The sequence below is a fragment of the Parasteatoda tepidariorum genome, chromosome 3 (genome assembly GCF_982258835.1).
Source record: "Parasteatoda tepidariorum strain Cologne lab strain chromosome 3, Ptep-v5.0, whole genome shotgun sequence".
Lineage (NCBI taxonomy): Eukaryota > Metazoa > Arthropoda > Arachnida > Araneae > Theridiidae > Parasteatoda > Parasteatoda tepidariorum.
In genome coordinates, this window is record NC_141757.1 from 23,526,571 (window position 1) to 23,547,081 (window position 20,511).

Here is a 20,511-nt window from a genome sequence, read left to right on the forward strand (position 1 = left end):
TCGAAAGAGGAACACGATCAAGGACACGGCTACTTTTAGAGCCCACAGACTTGTTAGCCTCATCAGTGAACTTAAAGACTTGCTGAAGGACCAAGACGTGCTGCATCTTCTCACAACTTTAATCCAGGGGAATTCCCCATCCAACTGATGTACTACTGAATCAACTCATGCCTCACCTCATCATGGACTTATTATCTGATCCTAACTTAGAACTTTGAACTGCATATGACCTCTAGTCCAAATGCCAAAACAGTATAGATGAATCGGTTAGAAGCGCTTCGCGCTTAACGCCGAGATTCCACACATATCAATCAATCAATCAATCAGATAAGCATGCAAAGCCTTTTAAAAATCTAGCACAATCTGTCTAAAATTGCTAACTTAGTTAGTAGTTTTAGCCATGTGTTAAAATTTTAATGAATTGGTTGCGAATGGAATAATAGAACTTGTGTAATAAGGATAATTACGCTTTCATTATAAAAGTACCAGCAATAAAGTTGTTTGAATTTTTGATAGGCAGTGATGGAAAAAATTGCTTGAAATGAAAAGTACTAAACTAAAAATAACTTAGATTTTGTTAATACTAGGGAAAAATTTTTTTTTTTTTACAAATCGGAGCAAGTTGGCATCTCTGCATTAAGATTTACTTAAAAATAATGTTAGAAACTGTGCAAGCTTCAAGCTGTGTTGCAGAAAATTATGGCAACAGTACGAAGTCATTAAATTTTGTCTCTTTATTTACTGAACTATTAACTTATTAATTTATTGCTACACACGCCTATGCAGATTTAAATGCTCATCATAAAGTATGGCTTTTAAACCCTTTATTAATTAAAAAAACGCTTAAAAATAAAAGTAGTTAAATTTTTTTAAAAACTTGTACGCGTTTCGTTGCCATAGTGGTATACCTTTATCAGTGAGGATGCCAACTGTTTCGCTTACTACAAAAGTTTTATTAGAGTGGTAGCGAATTAAGTACTAAAATTTGCAGAATAAGGTTAATTACCTTCATTTTTTTAAAGGTGTCACTACGGCATAACTCTCATAAAGTTGCATTTCGTATGAAACTTAGAATTCGTGCTATGTAGTGTGGGGGAGGGATAACTTCAAATGAAAATTACTAAACTAAAAATATCTAAAATTTCGTTACCACTAGAAAAAATATTTTTAACTGGTAGAGCCAGTTAGCTTCTCTGTAACAGCAGGACAAAGTGCATGGGTGGCAAAACAGAGATGTGATTCGAGAGGGGTCACGACAAAAATAAATAAATAAATAAAATTAAAAAAAACTTAATGATTTCCGAATATTTAAAAAATATGGTTTAGCAGTGCTATATAATACTTTTTGAAAATGTTGGAATGGCTTAGATTGCGAAATGGAAAGACAGTCAGACTTCCATTTAACGAACTTTCATTTTTCGAATTTTTCTATTTTGCTAATTTTTTCGAGGGACTAAGAACATTTTGGAAATTTCTTCGTAAAATAACTTCCAAATAGCAAAGTGAATTTTCCATTTAACGAACTTTTCTTTGAGATCCACTTTCCCTAAAATATTTCAGAACATTTCTAACTTGTTACTCCTTTTACAGGGGATATGACCTTGAATTGACTTTCGAAGCCACTTAAGTTTTCGAGAAAGCAGTAAAATCCCGTTCCCTTTTTGTTCGCATTTCAAACAAAAAAACTCTGACAAATTTGACGGATATTATCTGTAGCAAATAAACTTAAGAACGCATATGGTAATGTATGTTTAAAACTACTTTAATAATATAAGCAACTATAATTTGATACATAAATTTTGCTTTATTTGATTGAAAATATATGTAGCATGATTGTTTAACACTGGATAATGTTTTGCTCTATTCTTGCTTTCCATGCCGATTTCTTTTATATGGTTACGATTTGTAAAATAAATAGTAGATACTAGTTTACAAGATAAAGGTGTAACAATTGCTATTTTAATTATGGGTAGTGTTTATGAATTTGAAACCTGTTTTGTGTCGTTTAAGTATTCCAAAAGCTGTTTTTCGATTTAACGAATTTTCCATATAACGAGCTTATTATCGGGATTTAGCGACTTCGTTAAATGGAGGTCCGACTGTATTTTTATTCAATGCAAACATTGATGTCTAATAAATCAATCTGTGTCATTTATGCGTTGAGAAAAAAAAGGAATTAGATTATTTAACATTAAAAAACAAAAGGGGATTTTTTTTTTAAAAAAAATTGAAACTTTTAAATCAAAAACTTAAAAATTAGATTGCAATTACTTCAATATATTCTACACGTGATTAGAAATCAGTTTATTATAACTTGTTGCTGAAACGTTTTCAATCAGAAAGATTGAAACCTTTGAATTGAGCGAAAATCTGAATATTAAAGTGCTTTTGGTATGGAATCGATTTTCATCAGTGCTAGACATAGTTAGGGACGATATTAATATCAGTTTCAATAACCGCATAAAAAAAATATTTAGCATGGCTTGTAAATGACAGCGAAAACTGTGACTGCCAACTTAATTATTTATTCGATTGATATATGCCTTTCATAAAATTCCAGGAAATACCATAAAACGGCTATTTTATTGATTATTCGTACCTCTAAGAAATTTGCTTAATTTTTTTTTCTTTTAATGTCTCGTGTTAGAGACTGGAAAGCGTCATATGCTTTTTCTCGTTGTCATGACAACCTTTTTTTTTTTTTTTTTTTTACTTCCATTTCAGTGTAGCACTGAGTGGGGAGGGGTATTATTGATGCCATATTTACTCTTCCCATTATAAAAATTGTTTGTTAGTTTATTTTATTATTTATTTGCTAACGAATAATTTATGCTTAAGAATACTTAAATTTAAAAGCAGATAAAAAATAACTGTTATTAAAAATTTTAATAATTTAATTTCATTTATTTAATTAATGTTGGCTATTTCTTCTTACGTGTACACTTACCAGAATACAGACGTAATTGTATGTAACTTTTCTTTACATAATTGTGTTACATATACATCTATTTAGAGATATAAAAAAACTTTCTATTAACACTAGGTTTACGTGACGCGTCATTTTGACGCATTTCGAGTTTTGCAAGGAAAATTACAAAACCCGTTAGAATTTTTATTTTATCTCTTGTAATGACTTTTATCCATTGATCGAGGTAAATATATATTGAAGTCCATTTTCTTCAAAAGCGTTGAAATATTGAAATTCTCTTTGTGGTATACCTATCTCTACGGATATGCGTCAATTTGACGCTATCGTAATTTAGACAAAATTTTGAGTAAACATGCAAACATCACATCCTTAATAAATAGGTACCGACAATACTTCGATCCGTTATCCGATGTCGTTATCTCAAATGAAACAAGCGACAAACAACTGCTGCCGATAAGCAATAATAGAAAGAATAAACGCTGAATATCAATTGATGTTAGAGTGTCAGATTTGGAAGGTTTCTGTTGCTTAATTCGAGTATTGAAAAATTAAATACTAAAATATTTCATAAATAAATATCTCATATTTTCAGTTTTTTTCTTGTAGTATAGTACACTGCTCCGGTCACGGCAAAATAATTAAAAAAAAAAAAAGGTAAATAACAACTAAGTAAATTTTGCATACATAAATTGGTGAATTATATAATCCTACGAATTATTTAGAAATAGTGGTGGATAAAAATCTACTGAATTGAATTTATTAAACCAAGAATCACAATTGATAAACTACCACTTTAAAATATATATTTGGTCGCAAGTTGGCATCTCTGCAAGTGTTGCTATATGTATTCGTTCATGCGTCAAATTGACGCGTGTTCGTAGAGATAGGTATATAAGAAACGTCCGTAAACCTAGTGTTAATCGAGAACTTGAGATCTGATTGTGTAGTTATATGCAGACAAGAACATTACGTAAGAATATGAAGTATAACTTGAGCCATGCTGGTATGGGGAAAATGAGGTTATGTATACGCTATTGAAGTCGGGAATGTCACTGCAATAGCATGCTGCTATTTGTCTGATGTTCTATTTTTCAATTAAAAAACATCATTATATTAATTCATAAAGTTAAAGGCTTCATGGCCCAATTATAATAATATATTTATTTAAAATGATTACACATAGTGACCAAATTACTAAAAATAAAATTTCTAATCGTTAAATTTACAACAAAGTAAAATACTCAAAACAATATCCCGTTTAAACAAGTGAAGTTACGTTGGGAAATACTAACACACGAAATATTACAAAAATGTCATCATTTTACGAACGAGACTCGTCACGTATTTATTTTGAATAAATAAAAAGTGGTGTCAAAAATGTGCTGACATTAGACTGTTTGAAAAGGTGATAGTGTATTGATTACTCCCATATCCTATGAATGGTAATGTAGTAAGTATCACATTCGATTTAGTAGGTACATAATCCACTAAATAAAAAAATGAATCATCTTTAATTAAAAACTTACTGCCCGTTTCTGATTTAGCTGTTGTTGGAATGTTGGAAATGTAGAGTATCTCAGTATTCGGCGCGAAGCGCTGCTAAATGATTCATCGAAACTAAACAGTCCAAAGTTGATTAGGCATAAATTTCATTGTGTAAAAGTTCACCACAGCCAAACACTGTGAAAGTCGTACGAGGAGATGTCTTGTAGGCACTAGATCTTGGTCTCAAATAAATCAGAGTCCAACGGGTTAAAATATTAAGTTACTGTCAACCTCTTCAGAGCGGGCAAATCATGTTCGAGAATAAAAACCTAAAGCTTATTGTTTAAATTTGTAAGCACTTTTTTGATAAATGATGAAGGGCGAACTTGGTTTAGAACCCAAAGACAAACTTGTCAACATGGAAGCTCTCTCTCTATATATTTATAAAGATAAAAAATTTAAAATGAAGGAAGTGTTTTTAAAAATTTCGTTAGTACATGAAAATATCACAATATACCTATCAAGTCTTTCATATTATGTATTTGAGTTATTCAAAAGTCTTAATATTCTCAGAGATGTCAACTTGCTCCGCTTTGTAAAAAAGTATTTTCTAGTGGTATCGAAATTTAAGTTATTTTTAGTTTAGTATTTTCCATTTTAAGTCATTTTTTTTATCACAACATATCAAAAATTCAAAGTATCTTACGAAATACAATTTTATTGCATTTATCTAGCGGCTAGTCTTTTAAAGAGTAGACGTAAGTTTTCATATGATATAAGTTTTACTATTTAAGTCTTTACCATTTAAGTTTTTACTATTTTATTATTAAGTTTTATTATTATTATTATTTATAAAGTCAGAAAAACTATTTCAGCAGAAAACAAAAATTATAAAGATTTTAAGATAGATGTGTTATACAATTTTAAGATATGTGTTAACGCACATATGTTAAAATTTTTATAATTTTTTAAAATAATTTTTGTTTTCTGTTAGAATTGTTTTTCTGACTTTATAAATTAAAATAAAACAAATTAGGATTTAGCAGCTTCAAACGCTGTTCTATTTTTATTTATTACTTGAAATGTTATTTACTTACTTGTCTTTTTCTGAATTTGCAAATCAGTTTCATTCTTTGATTAGATCAGTTTTATTATTTAAGTTTTATCATATAAGTTATTATATAAGTTTTTCTAATTCACTACCAATTCATTAAAACTTTTGCATAAAGCGGAGTAGTTGGCATTCTTGTTTTCAAGATCATTTCAAATTAACGAGGAAAAAAAAATCTTGTTTTAACTTTTAGGATAAGCCTGCGGCAAAAAGCCTTTGAAGATGAATAATTGTGTTAGCTTCAGTCATGTCTTTAGCAAAAAAAGATGAGATGAAGTATATGTTTCTAACACATTTTTCATTGTAATTTGCATTATTTATTCTCTTTAAAAATTAACTAAGTTGCATTAAAAAGTAAAATTTCGCTTTCAAATCTTTGTTCATGTTGGTTATGTTGGCACGAACATATTCTGAAATATCATTTTGTCGTGCAGTGTAGTCAGTCTAGAAACCCTAATTCAACAAATGTTATAGACCACTAGTAATGTATAACTAATTGCTTTTAAACATTTAGCGACCACTCTTCTTAAAACAACAAAGAGCCAAAAGACGTCGCTTCACTAAGTATGATGTGTCTAAGATCACGCTTGCTAATGTCCTGCCAGACTAAAACTTTCAATTGAAATTTGTCGTTCCGGAAAGGGTTAAAATAGCAACCGGGGCTGTTTATACATCGGAAAAAAAGAAAATATTGGTAAAAAAAAACTGTTTTATATGGAGCTTGTATGCTTTAAGATAGACAGTCGCTTTATTCCAGAAAAATAAATAAATAAAGTAGCAAAACTGTCTGGTTTTTTATGAGATTCTTGTGTAATCAAGACAGAGCACATTTACAGTGAAAACATATACAATTTACGTGCCATATTCTCTGTGTATAGCTTTATAAAATGTTGGTTTAAAAAAATATAAAATGAAAATAAAAACCTTATCCAAAATTAACTAAGACTGGTAAATCGATAATACTGGTTACTCTACTAGTCCATTTCTCTTTGCGAAAGAACATTCGTATAAGCGTTATAATTATAAAAATATAAATATTTTTATTTTGATCTGAAATAATCTAAAAGCAAAATTTTTTTAAAACTAATATGTATTTTAAAAAATACAATATCGAGGTCAAACTTTTCAAAACTATAATATTAATTTTAAGCCACCACTAAAAATTATTAGCTTAGTTTATGCATCAATTCTCACTCAATTGTTTCTCAGAAAGTACGAAGTTCCGCTTTTCGCGTTATATCAATGAATAGGATTAAATCATAGTTATTTGCACGTTGAATGCACGCTAATTTTACATGGCATGCTCGTCTGGCCACAACTGTAAATAGCTATAAACTAAATTTGCAAAAAATAGACAAATTTTAATGGCCCTGCTTGCTTTAAAATCGGACATAGCAAATATTTCGGACTTTTACCAAAACTGTATTGTTGACATTCACCTGTGAAAGTCGACATTCTTCATATTTCAGTCATTAATGGTGACATGCATGAGAAATCTTTAGAATTTGAATGAAAAGGAAAACGATTTATTATTACTTATTTTCAATTTTTGTTTTAATTGCTTCAGCTGGTGTTAAAAGTCTCTCGATCTTCAAATGTTATTTTCGAATAAAAAATAAGTTAATGTTTTAAAACAATTCCAATATGTTGCTTAGAAATTTGCGTTTCTAATGTTCTATAGTTACGTAAAAAAAAAAAGGTCGTTCGATTTGTCATCTTTCATATGAAATGAATGAGCAAAAATGTCTAAAGCCTTGACCCACATTCTTTTGATGGTATTTTCCAATGACTTATCGATTATCTTTTGTTCTCTAGTGTATTGGAAGCTAAAAATAATCTTCGAAAATGTTCGAAAGTCAAACAGTATTCGGGTGACACATATGACAGAATTTACTTTTAATATTATTGGATAATATTATTTAAAAAGATAATGTTTAAAAATACCGTGCTGTGCGCTATGAACTGTAACTGTATTATGACAATAGTACTCAAGAATTGTTTTTCTTTTGTTTTCCATTGCATGTGATTTATGAACATATCTAATTTCAAATCTGCTATCGGTTTCTCTTTTCAAGTTACACTTTTCGGTCAATTTAATAATATATTCCTCAACGGGATGTTTTAAAATTAACAAGAGTAAATAACCCCAAACAACTTCTCTGCTACGTAGGGAGTGGTAGGAATGATTTATAAGAAACAATAGTTAAAGTTAGATTGACTAATCTTTAATATCTTTTCGAACATCAGTGAAGAAAAAAAAACCGAAATGAAGAAATAATAATTTTTTTAGGATATCGTCAGAGATGCCGAATTGCTCCGCCTTGTAAAAAAGTATTTTCAAGTGGCAACTTATTCTATGTTATTTTTAGTTCAGTATTTTTCCTTTTTAGTAATTTTCTCACCACTACATAAGAGAAATGTCAAAGTATCATATGAAATGTAAATTTATTGTAAATAATTCTTAAAATAAAAGCGTAGCAAAAGTTACAATAATTCTTACAATAACGTTTTGCATCATAATCTCAAACGTATTGTTGCTTTTTTTCCCTACCACTTCTGACGTAGCAGAGAAGTGGGGACACTTAGTATTCATTTGCGTAAATTTAAAACAGCTCTGGTTAGGAATATGTTATTAAACAACATAAAATTTGTATCTTGTCGAGAGAAATCGAATCTGTAGACTTCATTTCAAATCAGAATCGTGAAAATATTTATAATTCGTTCAAAAAAACTCATGTAGCAGGGAAAACGTTGTTTTGCTGTGTAATAGATACATTATTTAAAAAATTTAAAATATTATTTTGAAAAAAAAATAATTTTTTACTACCACCTCATTTAAAAAATAAATATCATTTCTAAAATCAAATCAGATATATTCTGTGATAGATAAAATTTTGTAAACAAATTAGATGTTAAATAAGTGTTAATACCTGTTGACACAATTTAAATAAATTATATCAATTATTTCTCTTAAAGATATGGAGTTTGTGCCACACTTGGCTGTGATGTTAACAGTTCACTATTGCACAAAGTGGTAGAAAATGCAAATAATGGTGACTAATAAATTCAAGAAGAAGAATAGATTAAAATTAGCAACTTGGAAAGCATATATTTTTTAGTTAACAATTGATAATAATTACAAAGATTGCTTTCGTTTTAAATTTGATAGTGGTAGTTGCCTTTAGAATAATTAAAGAGATGATAAATAAATAAAAATTGAGTTTCTACTACTTTTTACACTTTAAGTCGCCCGTTGCAACCTTGTAATTTCGATGTGACAATCATTTTAGTTTTAAAAATGTTGCCAGTCTATATAATTTATGATCAAAATATAAATACTTAGATTAATGGTGCAATTTGATCAACGCAAATGCTCGTCAAACTAAAATAAAAATCCAAAATCAATTAAGTCATTTATTTATCGTTTTAATTTAATACTTATAATTTACTTACTAATTTATCTTTTTAATTTAGTAAAAAAAAGTTCCAGAAATAAGCTTTTGATGACTTATTTCCCACTGTGGTTGCATTTCTACTCTACTTAGCAGTTTTCAAAAAGCACCTTATTGAAAAAGTGGTAGGAAATTAGGGCATAGGCTAAGTTGTTAGTTTCTTAATATGATTACCACTTTAGTATTTTGGCAAACTATTGCTGATTCTGCTGGAAAATTTATTACATGGGTAACATATATAAATTTTATTTTTTTGGTGCGAAGATGTTAAAAGTGCTATTATTAAAAGAGTGGTAGCATATTAATATTTAATTAAAGTGGGTGTTTTCTTATATGAGCAATTTTTAAATAAATCACTACTCCATGATTGAAGATTCTAATTAAACGGTACATGCTCAGAGAAGCCAACTTCTCCGGACACGCCATAATAATTTAAAAAACGGTCAATAACTACAAACTAAATTTTGCAAATATTTGACTAATTTTGCTTGCTTTTTAAAAGGTTTAGCATGTCATAACTATTATACTTTATTTACAAATATTGGGCACCTGTGCCACTTAGCGGCCCCTATCCCGTATGACATAACTACTCATACTCATATGTGATGGTTATCTTAGCATCAGCCCCGCTAGGGGGTCTAACTAATTCATCTGAGTGGAAATAAATAATAAATCTCCGAAGCGCAACTGAAAGGTGAAAGTTGGGGTTCAGTATCTTTTACTGAGAGAAAATTAAAATGAAGTAGTGAGATTGAACAAGTTTAAGATAGAGAAGAGGTTTTGCGGCAAACTGCCTCGCCTCCCTTCGAGGTATTACCCCCGAGCTTCACAGGTGCACAGTAGCCACATAGCCTCAGAGTAAAGGAGAAAGACATAATAAATGCGTAGAACTTAAACACATTGAACTGGTAAATTATATAAGCCTACGAATTATTTAGAAATAGCGGTAAATTAAAATCTAATAAATTGAATTTATTAAACCAAGAATCACAATTAATAAACTACCACCTGAAAATTATAAAAATTACTAATTATGAAAGAATTGTTCTACCAGGTTTTCTCTTTTGAAAATGAGAGCTGAGCTGTCATCAAGTGAGGATACTAGGAGGTAACAGATTAATGTGGTAGCTAAATTTATACACTGGTGAAAACAATTGAAAGAATTTTTTTTAATTAAAAAAAATAATGAAGCAAATATAAAACCAAACCTGGTCGAAATATTGTCCAAAATATGTTATGGAAACATGGCAGTAGTAAAATGAATGTGTCAATTAATTTTCTAAAAGTCTTACTTAATTCTAATTCGTCGTCAGCAGCGTTACCAACAGCGTGTATAAGAGAGACTGTCCCACTTGCATTATTTGCTTCCAGTTTCATGAAATATACTCTATCGCTGACAACTTGACCTTCTGCGTCGATAGCTTCTTGCTCACTCTTACAATGCTCGTCATGCTAAAACGTAATAAAATGTTTTAAAAAAACGTATCCGCGTCAATAAAATTTAAAAAGTACATATGGAACTAATATATGCCTTATGTAGGTTGTCCCATATTGTAATCTTAACTTTTTGACCAGCAATATGATGGGAATGTCACAAAGAAGTACATGAGTTGGACAAAAATAAGGAAATGCTTTTAGACAACCTCTATGTGAACAATTTTTCCTTTAGTAGTGAATGTTTTGGAATATTTTACACTGTAAAACTGTTGGCACAATTTAAAAGATAATGTTTGAAGCTTTCAGAAATGGTGTGACCTAATGTCTATAAAAAGTCGAACAAAACCAGCACCTCCTACATTAGAAAACCTCCACGCGGGATTTTATAAGTAAAACAAATCAGTTTTGCGCATGAACCCAAATTGTATTTTAAACAATTGAGATAAATTTATCATATATACTTGAGAATTGAATCTGCAGTGGTTGACAAGTAAATAAGACAAAACCCAATCATATTCATAAATTAAACAAATTTTTAGACATATATTTGCTACCACTTTTTAATTATTAATGTATTTTATATTTAATTAACGTTATGTGAAACAAGGTATCATTTGATTATTATCTCCAATGTTTAGAGAATGCATTTTTCGACAGGTGATGTAGAAAATGAAAAGAAATTTACAACGGTAAAAATAACACCATTTCTAAAAAGATTCTAGCGTAATTTCTCAAACTGTGTCAGCAGTTTTGCTATGTAAAAGTTTCCAAAACATTCGCTGGCAAAAGATAAATCGTTTACATTGAGATAGTATAGAAGTGTTTCCATATTTTTTTAACCCTTGTATATGTTTCGAACATATTCTTTCCAAATTTAGGTATTTCATTTACAAAAACACATTTTGGTCTTACAAAATATTTGAATGGCTGTTGCAACATTTTTTATGCCCGAGATGCCAACTTGATCCGGGCAGCGAATAAATCTTTTCGAGTGGTGGTATTCATAGTAGGATTCTTGGTTTTGTTAATTCGATTTATATGAGATTTTGACTCACCACTTCTAAATAATTTAACGGCTTATGTTATAGGCCTCTTTGTTACAGGTAAGCCATTAATTTTGTCACTATTATCGAAGAAGGAGTGAAGTGTCAGCTTAGATGGGCAGGTACTACGTAATCAACCTCGGTTCAAGTATCGGTAAGTCGTGTTGAGCCTTTTAAAAAGTTGGCAAAATAAATCGAAGAATCTAAAAATTTTAATTTCTAGTTTTCTACCGTTGTCGTAGGCCAATAAGATATTGAGGCTAAGATTGTTTTTGTTTTCTAGAGGGGCCATGTCTGGCCAAGAATTCGACTTCTGCACACCCATACGTCACACCAGTTTTTCGAGAGGAACCCAATCATACATCCGTTCTTTCATCCATAGATTGATATTTTGACCTGAACAAGAGAACGATCAATCTTCAATTCAGTACTCCCAGAAAGATAGTTTGTTATGGGAACATGTAGGACTTAGTGACCCGTACACCAGTCACCATTTACTTCACGATGAATCTTCAGCCGGCTGGATTCGAACTTCCGTTCTCATGAACGTGAGTTCAGCACCCTGCCAACCAGGCTATTCCGGTCGTTTTCTACCGTTTTTTAATGTATTTTGTCGAATTTTTAAATAAAGGACTACAAACTAAAATTTTTAGACATTAGGTTAATTTTCCTAACTTTTAAAAATACTCAATACGGCTTAACTATAACAATATAACAACAAGCCTTTGAATTATTTGGAAGTAGTGGTGATTAAGAACTTAAATCGAATTTACCAAATCAAGAATCATACATTAAAAGGCTACCCCTCTAAAATATTTATCTGCTGTCCGGAACAAGTTGGCACCTCTGCTTTATACGAATGCGTCAAAATGCAGGAAAGTATGATTAATACTTAGTTGACTAAATTCTCTTTATCAAAAAAATATCTTTTCTATAATGCAAAAATAATTAAATTCGAAAAAATTAGAATTAAATCCAATTTGCAGGGCTGTAACAGTCCTTGTGAATCAGGACAGTGTTATTTTTATAAAATTAAAAGTAGGGACAAATTTGCTTTTATATCTTTTTGTGTCCTGATCAATTTATACTTTCGTTACTGCGATAGCTCATAAAAATTTAAAGCATATGCGTTTATGGAAAATTATGCACTCATCTTAGAATACTTATTATTTTATTTTATAACCATCATTGAACAGTCTGCCCAATTTTTGGGCTTATGACTACGAATGTTCAACGCCGTAGCCTTGAAATTTTGAACCCAATCCGGAAGACAAAGGAACTCCTGGAACCCTTTTTGATGGAACTAACCCGAATTGACGTTACATGGAGAGGAAAACCTCCCACGGTTAACATGACAGCAAGGAGCCATGATCTGTCTACACTGAGGATAATTTACGACAGCGCAGTGGTCAGTGCGAACGGGGTGCGGAATTCGTATCAACCAGCCATTGCACTCCTTTTATTATTTTAAAGCCTATTACTGGATTTGTTTATTTTTATTGACAAAAAAATGTCGGAAAATATTAAAGAAGTAACATATATTGATGTCAGTGTATGAGTAGTATATATAACATATTATTTGAAAGGAACGCTTTTTTTAATTCTTTTTTTCATAAAGCGGATGAATAATTTAAGCCCAGACATGAAAAAACTGATAATAATACAATATAATTTTATAACTGGGAGTTCCCATTTTCTGTGCTTAAAAAAAAAAAAAAAAGAAAAAAAAAAAAAAAACTTAATTCAATTAGCAAGTCTTTGCAATTCAGGTTATAGAGTACTCTGTAATCGCAAAATTAAAATAAAACAATTGTTTACAATGTAGAAAACTTACGAAATACATTTTGATGTTAAAAATAAGAATTGCCTCGTATGATGTTTTGAAAAACCAGATTAATGACGCCAAAATCGATCCTCATTTAGCACTAAATACTTTTGCGGAGGGGTTGAGTTTGATATCATTTGCTCAGTTTCTCAATACATCACACAAGACAGTTTTTAAATTTTTTGATTTGATCTATATTTTCCCGGGTATATTTCCATTTTGAATAAAAATTTTTTAATCACTATCATTTGGTCTATTATAGAATCCTCTGAAAATAAGAATATAAAGACCTAATAATTGAAATGTATTAATTTTTTCGAAGAATCCAAATCCGCAATAAAACATGGTGGATTCTGCTTGAGATTTTAAAGTGTACCCAACGTCATATTTAGGGGTGAGTTTGAGGAGGTTGATATCTTCGTAAATATCTTTCGAAAATGTTTCATACGCTCACATTTATATTTTTAATCCGATGCAATTTTTCGAGATATTTAAACACCGCTTCCCTACTTGTTGGAAACCCTGTATGTACTTTTAAATTAAATATAAGCAGTGATATTTAAAATTTTACTAAATTCAACTTATTAAACCGAAAATAAAATCTTAATTCATATACTTTGATAGCAATAGCAAAAATATTTTGTAGTTTCTGCGCGAATTCCGTAGCAGAAGGAGGTTAATTATAGATGAATTATTAAAAAATAATTATAGATGAATAATTAAAAGTCCGTTTCATATGGAACAACCTAATATTTCCTGTATAAAATGAGATGCCATACATACACCACACAGAATGTCCAATGCCTTATTTTGAGTTAGAGGAGATTCGGGTAAAAGGGAATACCATTTACTTTTGGTAGAATAATTCCTTTCCTAAATAAATTATTACACATAAATACAACAATTATAGTGTTATCACTTGTGTGTGCGAAACTACTTCTCTAGGGTGTATGGAGCTAAAATCGGCTTGACTTGGCTACTGTGAATACTATATAATCTAATATATACTCTACATACTAAATGCTCTAATATTCTAACTCTAATTTGCTACCGTGAAAACTAAAATGAAAGTACAAAATTCTCTAGAAAATCTATTACGAAAATTTCACTTCGTAGTTCCAATAGAATAGTCGGGTAATATGGAATAGTAGCTTTGCCGAAGAACAATATTTTTTGAAAATCAACATTACTAACATATCTTGGCATACTGTTGCTAACGCGCAACAAATGCAAAAGGGATCATTTTTGTACTTATTTAATACTTGGTTAATTTTCTGCAATTTTTAGATTTATTTATAAAATTTCATTTAAATAATCAATAATTTACAACCAAGCTAAACAACATGTAAAATTTACTAAAAAACTTCATATCAGTTAATGTAAAATTATTTCTAAAACTTCACTTTGTAGAGTCCATATCCCTTAAGGAGTCAATATCCCTTAATGAGTCAATCCCTTAAAGAGTTCCATATCCCTTAAAGAGTCAATGTACTTCCAAGACTATTGTTTTATGAAAGCGAAACCAGCAAATTCTTTTCTTGTACACTTAATAAACGATTAGTAGTTTAGATTAAAAAATTAATAACATGATTCTATCTTTCATAACATTTCAAAAAATTCCACAATTTCTTAATTTTTAGCACTTTTAATTTTTTAATGTTTTTCCATATTGCTCGACTATTCCAAATTACCCGAATCTCCATTTCACAATTCTGAAATATTTTATGTTGCAAAATCCAAAACCTCATAGCAACAAATTTAACTTTATTATCTAAGTTTTGTTACACACCGGGGCTAAGCTTTTAAAGACGGTTGAGTTTTGTAACATAATATATTATTTTCATATTCTATTAATAACAGGTATTACATTTTAGGTGACCAAAGTCCTCAGAAAACTAAAAAACCCGGTAATATAATTTTTAAACAAACGTTTAAAAACTCACTGCTAAAAGATCTGGTGGTAAAATTTCTAAACAAATGTTTGAAAACTCACTGCTTTAACAAAGCACTCACTTCTAAAAAAACCCGATTGTGAAATTTCTTAACAAATGTTTGAAAATTCACTGCTAAAAAAATCGGTAGTAAAATTTTGAAACAAATATTTGAAAACTCACTGCTTTAACAAAAATCTCACTGCTAAAAAACTCGACGGTAAAATTTTTTAACAAAAACTCACTGCTTAAAAAACCGATAGTAAATTTTTAAACAGACATTTGAATACTTATTGCTGAGGACAGAAATTTCTCGGCAAGATCCATAGAAAAATTTTTTTTTTTTAAAATAAATGTAGGGATGTGAATCTTCGAATGTTCTTTTAGAAATTTTGTTAAAAGTTTTTTAATTTTCCGAGGAATGCTAGGCAGCTTAATTATATAGTGAAAACAAATAAGTAGAAAACCTGTCCCCACAACCTTTTTTAATAAAAAATCAGAGGCGAATGTGAGAGTCATTAAAATTTTGCTGCTACACAAATCAAATTGCTTGCTTTAACTATAATATTCTCTATAATTTTGATGGAAATAAAATCTCAGATTTTTTAAAAAAAAATATTTACTAAAATTCATTATTTTATAATCTGCCTAATGTTTTAACTATGTTTATGATACGAAATAAAAACATGGGATAAGTTAACTTTTTTCTGGCAATTTTAACTACACCTCAGTAGCTAGTAAATAATTTAATTAAAGCTTTACAAATTACTCCAAATAAGAATTAAGTTTGACCAGTTTCAGATATAAATGTATGAAAATATTTTCTTTATTATTAAATTCCATATATTCACATATAAAAATGTTTGCTCCGATTTGAGATGGCAATATTTATAACTACGAATAAAAGAGAAATTTTGAAATATATGCATCGAACAGAAATTTGCAGAAAACGAATTATGGGTTCTAATTCGTTTTCTGCAAATTTCTGCATTTTGAATAATGGGTTCTATATTTCGATTTTAAAAAGAATGTGATAATTAATATTTAGTTTGCTCGATGATAACTCTCCAAACTTAAAATACAAGGTCTTCTCAAAATTAAAATGGCGAGGGCGTTATTTTAAAACTTCAACGATATTCTTTTTTTTTCTTCTTCCAGAAATTTATGCTAATACAATTCTACATACAGCATTTTCAGAAGGGTAATTTATCATTACACTTACTATAAAAAGAATTTATTTAAAAAAAAAAAACCAAAACAAATTTAATGTAAATAAGATAACTTGCAAAATAACTTTCTTGCGAAAGATGTACTAAAATTTCGGAAGAAATTCTAAAAACTATCCAGGGCTATTTCTTCCAATATCCTAAAGGGAAAGCCTTATTTTCCACCTTTTTATGAAAGTATGTGCTATTGAATGTTTGTTATCATATTGTATTAAGATGTTAAGAATCAAAACTACAAAAAGTTTGTCTAAAATCCAAGATGGCGTTGGAAAAACATCCTATACGGAAACGTGAAAGCAACGAACTACAGTTGTAAACTGAAAAACAAACGTTCAAGAAACCTTTAAAGAACAACTTCATTCTTTTTATTTACATCTTATCTTACTTCTATAAGAGAAGCCATTAAAATGTTCTAGCTTCCGAGGTGCTGAAATAGCCTGAGAACTAATTAAAAATCTGTTATTTCAGTTGATGCAACTAAAATCCGTTTTTAAGGGAATCCTGGGCACATTATTGTAATTTTTGTGAAAATGTGTGTATTGTTTGGTATTTTTTATTTTGTTCTTATATATCTCTATATGTATACAAAAAATGCTCACGTATCTGATTCGAAACATTTTTAAAAAAATAACGTTTAAAATTTTTTACAAAACTGAAAATATTGTGTTTCAATTTTAATTTCTTTTGTTGTCTATTTTGAATTAAAATGTCCATACTTAAGTTATGTTCAATCGAAATTAGCTGTTCGGGAAAGGGTTAAAACACCAGAGAATATGTATGTAGCTCTGATCCTGAAGCTAGGCACCCGAGGAAGCTTGAGACCCTTCTATTTAAATATTGCGCGATCGGACTACCTTTCTAATTGATTACATTTCTATGTAGTGGTAGGTAAAAATCTTTTAAGTCTAATTTTGCAACTACTGGATCTATAATAATTTTTTAAACTATAATTATTTTTTAAACTATGGAAAATTTGTATCAGTTGAGGGGTATCAGTACTGTTCCACCTTTCAACACATTAAAGGCTTTACATATGGTGCGAACATTTTTGTTATATATTTTTGCAGGTTTATGTAACTTGTTCTGTTTTTTATAGCATTCTCGTCATTATATTCAAAATTTGAAGATGATAAAAAATATCTAATTATTTAGAGCGGAATTCAAATAATAATTATTATTTCGAATTTATTCTTACCTGCTCACCGGTGGGAAATAATAAGAGAACGGCTTTGACTTTCTTTGGTAAGTTTTCTATGTGCTCGTCTTCTAAGTCAATAACATCAATCATAGACCATTCTTCTGGCACTCCAACACTACTCAAGAACTGAAAGACAAGAAAAAAGGGTGTTTTTCGATACGGTAGGATGATTCTTTTTGTTTTCATATTGTCAAATAAATATAAAGTACTATCACGCAAGTAACAACAAAGATTGGGATTTAAGAATTGATAGGATACCTGCTAACTTTTACTCATTTGGCGTAAAATTTTATTTCTATATTTAAAGTGGTAGTAAAATGTATGCATTCTATATATTCCTTGCATTTATAAACATATCAATAATTTATAGTCTTTTTAAACACCACTATTTTTTTTAAAAAAATTAAGCATATATATAAATATAATTACTATTTCACTTATTATGTTTGAATATAATGTTTCTTTTTGTTCAAATAATGATTAATTTATCTATCTCCAATTATGTCTGTAAATAAGTACCAACGCTGGATGCTGGATATTGGGGTTATCTCGACGTTTGGCGCGAAGCGCCACTAACCGATTCATCGATTCTGTTTTGTCGTATTCTAGGAGGTCCTAAATATCTTTGAAGTTGTAGTATGTTGTAACGACAAATCAAGTCCTTATAGAAGTAAATCTTCAGTTTTGAAGTGAAAATCATCTTTGGAATGGGGAAATCCCCTTGAGTAGAGTTTTATGATATCCAACGTATATTTTCAAATCATGCCTGTATATAATTATCATATTTAAACTGATACAAAATGTTTTTAATTTATCAAGCAAAGTGCTTGACTTTTTAACTACCATAATGTTGCTTAAATCAAAATGTTTTAAATCAATGAATATAATTATTTCATGATGTATGGGTTAGGGGCCGGTGCGCAGTTCAGTCACCCAATTTTTGCTAAATAAAGGAAAGGAAAGTAGTGAAAACCGCATAAACTCTCTCAAAATACTGCGTACGTTTCAGCCTAATATATTAATTTAAATTTCATTTTACTACCATTAGGGAAATTAATCCCCAAGAGGATTAAGAGTTGGCTGGTATGGAGCTTACAATACCATGTTGGAACTCATAAAGCTCTTTATACTTGACTTTTTTAAAAAACAATTATAGTGGTACAAGATTTCACATGTAAATATAAATATAGTGTAACAGTCCAAAAGTACAGAGTTACCATGGGAGACTAAAAATTTAATAAGTGGTGACTAATAAAATTCAAAATCTGTTTAAAAGAGATTAAAATTAACATATTTTTTTCTAGCACCTAGCATATTTTTTCAGTTTACTATTGAAGGGCTAATGCATAGTTATAGTTTTAGGATTTCTCAAGGCTTTCAGCCTTGATGAGCCTTTTACCTTTTTATAATGATTTATCGGATCATATTCATCGTGATTTGCGTTGGAAATAAAATAACAAAGAAAAATGAAAGTATGCTGCGATAATTGGTAATAAAGTAGTTGAGTAAAATAAACGGAATTTATACGAAATAGAAATTGACTGTAGGATGCTGGATATTGGGGTTATCTCGGCGTTTGGCGCGAAGCGCCACTAACCTATATTGACTGTAGCTTTATAAATTAGGATAAAAGTACCAAAACATTCTCAGTATAGTGGTAAATTAATTAAATTTGTTAGATAAAATATCATCTAAAGTTGCAGAAGTGGTCTGAATGTTTCACCTTTCAGCAGTTCAGTTTTAAAATATTTTAATAGTTAGCTGCATGGCAATAGAGTGCTTTATTGAAGACTTGTCTAATAAAGTTTCCGTGTGTGTCCTTATTTCTTTCAAAATAAGAAATTTATATTCCAGATATGCCAACTGCTCCGGACGAGTCCACTAAACTTTTCCGCTTTAGAAAATTTGAATGAGAAATTAGATTCTCTAAGAAAAGCTAAAGCTTCTTTAGAGAAATTTAAAGCAAATCTTGAAGTTGAGAAAGCAGAATTAGCAAATGAAGTAAATGCCTTGTCCACATCAAGACAAGATTCTGAAAGGAAGAGAAAACAGTTAGAATTACAGTTACAAGAAATGACTGCCAAATTAGCTGATGTAGATAAGAGTAGAAGTTTTGTCTAGCGGTTGGGAGGTGACCTGTTTTTAGAGATGACGCGCTGGTGAGTGAATCCTAGATTCTTTCCCCTTTTGTATAACATTTGCTGGAGTCTACTAAACTGGGTGCTGGATCGTCTACACTAGAATGGCATATGGTAGGAAGTCATATGTTAGAGTTCATCAAGTAATTTCAAAAAAGAGTTCAGGTCATCATTGGAGTAGAGCATGAATTGTGGCTAGATGATCATCATTCAGATGGGGAGACCCCATTAAGTAAAGTTTGAAGCAAGCTGTGATCGGCTTGTGGAAAAGGCTTAGTCCTGGATGTTGGATTAGACTTGGGCTCCGGAGAGGAGTGATTGCAGCATCGTCACTAGTTCGGCGTTTTGAAGGAGCTCTTGTATCTCTTAAAAGATGCCGAGCCTATTAATTCGTTCGTTCGTTGTTGTAGAACTGGGCATCTGAGGCCTAAATGGCCCTTTTCCCATTCATCTTGAAATATACCATAACGCAACCATACATAGGAAAGATCATGGGTGAAAGCCCTTATATAGCAAGACGGAAAAGAGAAAACCCTGGTACGTAAAACATTTCATTCCAGCATTTTTTTCGAAAAAAATGAAATATCTCTAACTATCAAGATTTCTTTTATAATTCTGGCATATATATAAAACTGCTTCTTTTCCAAGATAAAGTAGATATTGTTGAAAAATTTAAAAAAAGAATAAGTAAACTCCTCCCCAAAACTAGCTATAATTGAAATGGTTTTACTACCAG

At 30.1% G+C, this 20,511-nt stretch overlaps 1 protein-coding gene across 2 annotated transcripts in view; it reads right to left on the reverse strand.

Annotated features, from left to right (window-relative positions):
* LOC107438278 (ubiquitin carboxyl-terminal hydrolase isozyme L3) overlaps positions 1-20,511 on the reverse strand; it is a 59,078-nt gene that overhangs the window by 37,072 nt on the left and 1,495 nt on the right. For both annotated transcript variants that reach the window (XM_087158957.1, XM_087158956.1), the window contains 2 exons: positions 17,635-17,763; positions 10,270-10,429 (listed from right to left, as the gene is read on the reverse strand). In XM_087158957.1, the coding sequence (XP_087015083.1) occupies positions 10,270-10,429; positions 17,635-17,727 (253 nt within the window). In that variant the 5' untranslated portion in view covers positions 17,728-17,763. Of the gene's footprint in view, positions 1-10,269; positions 10,430-17,634; positions 17,764-20,511 lie in introns of those variants that run through there.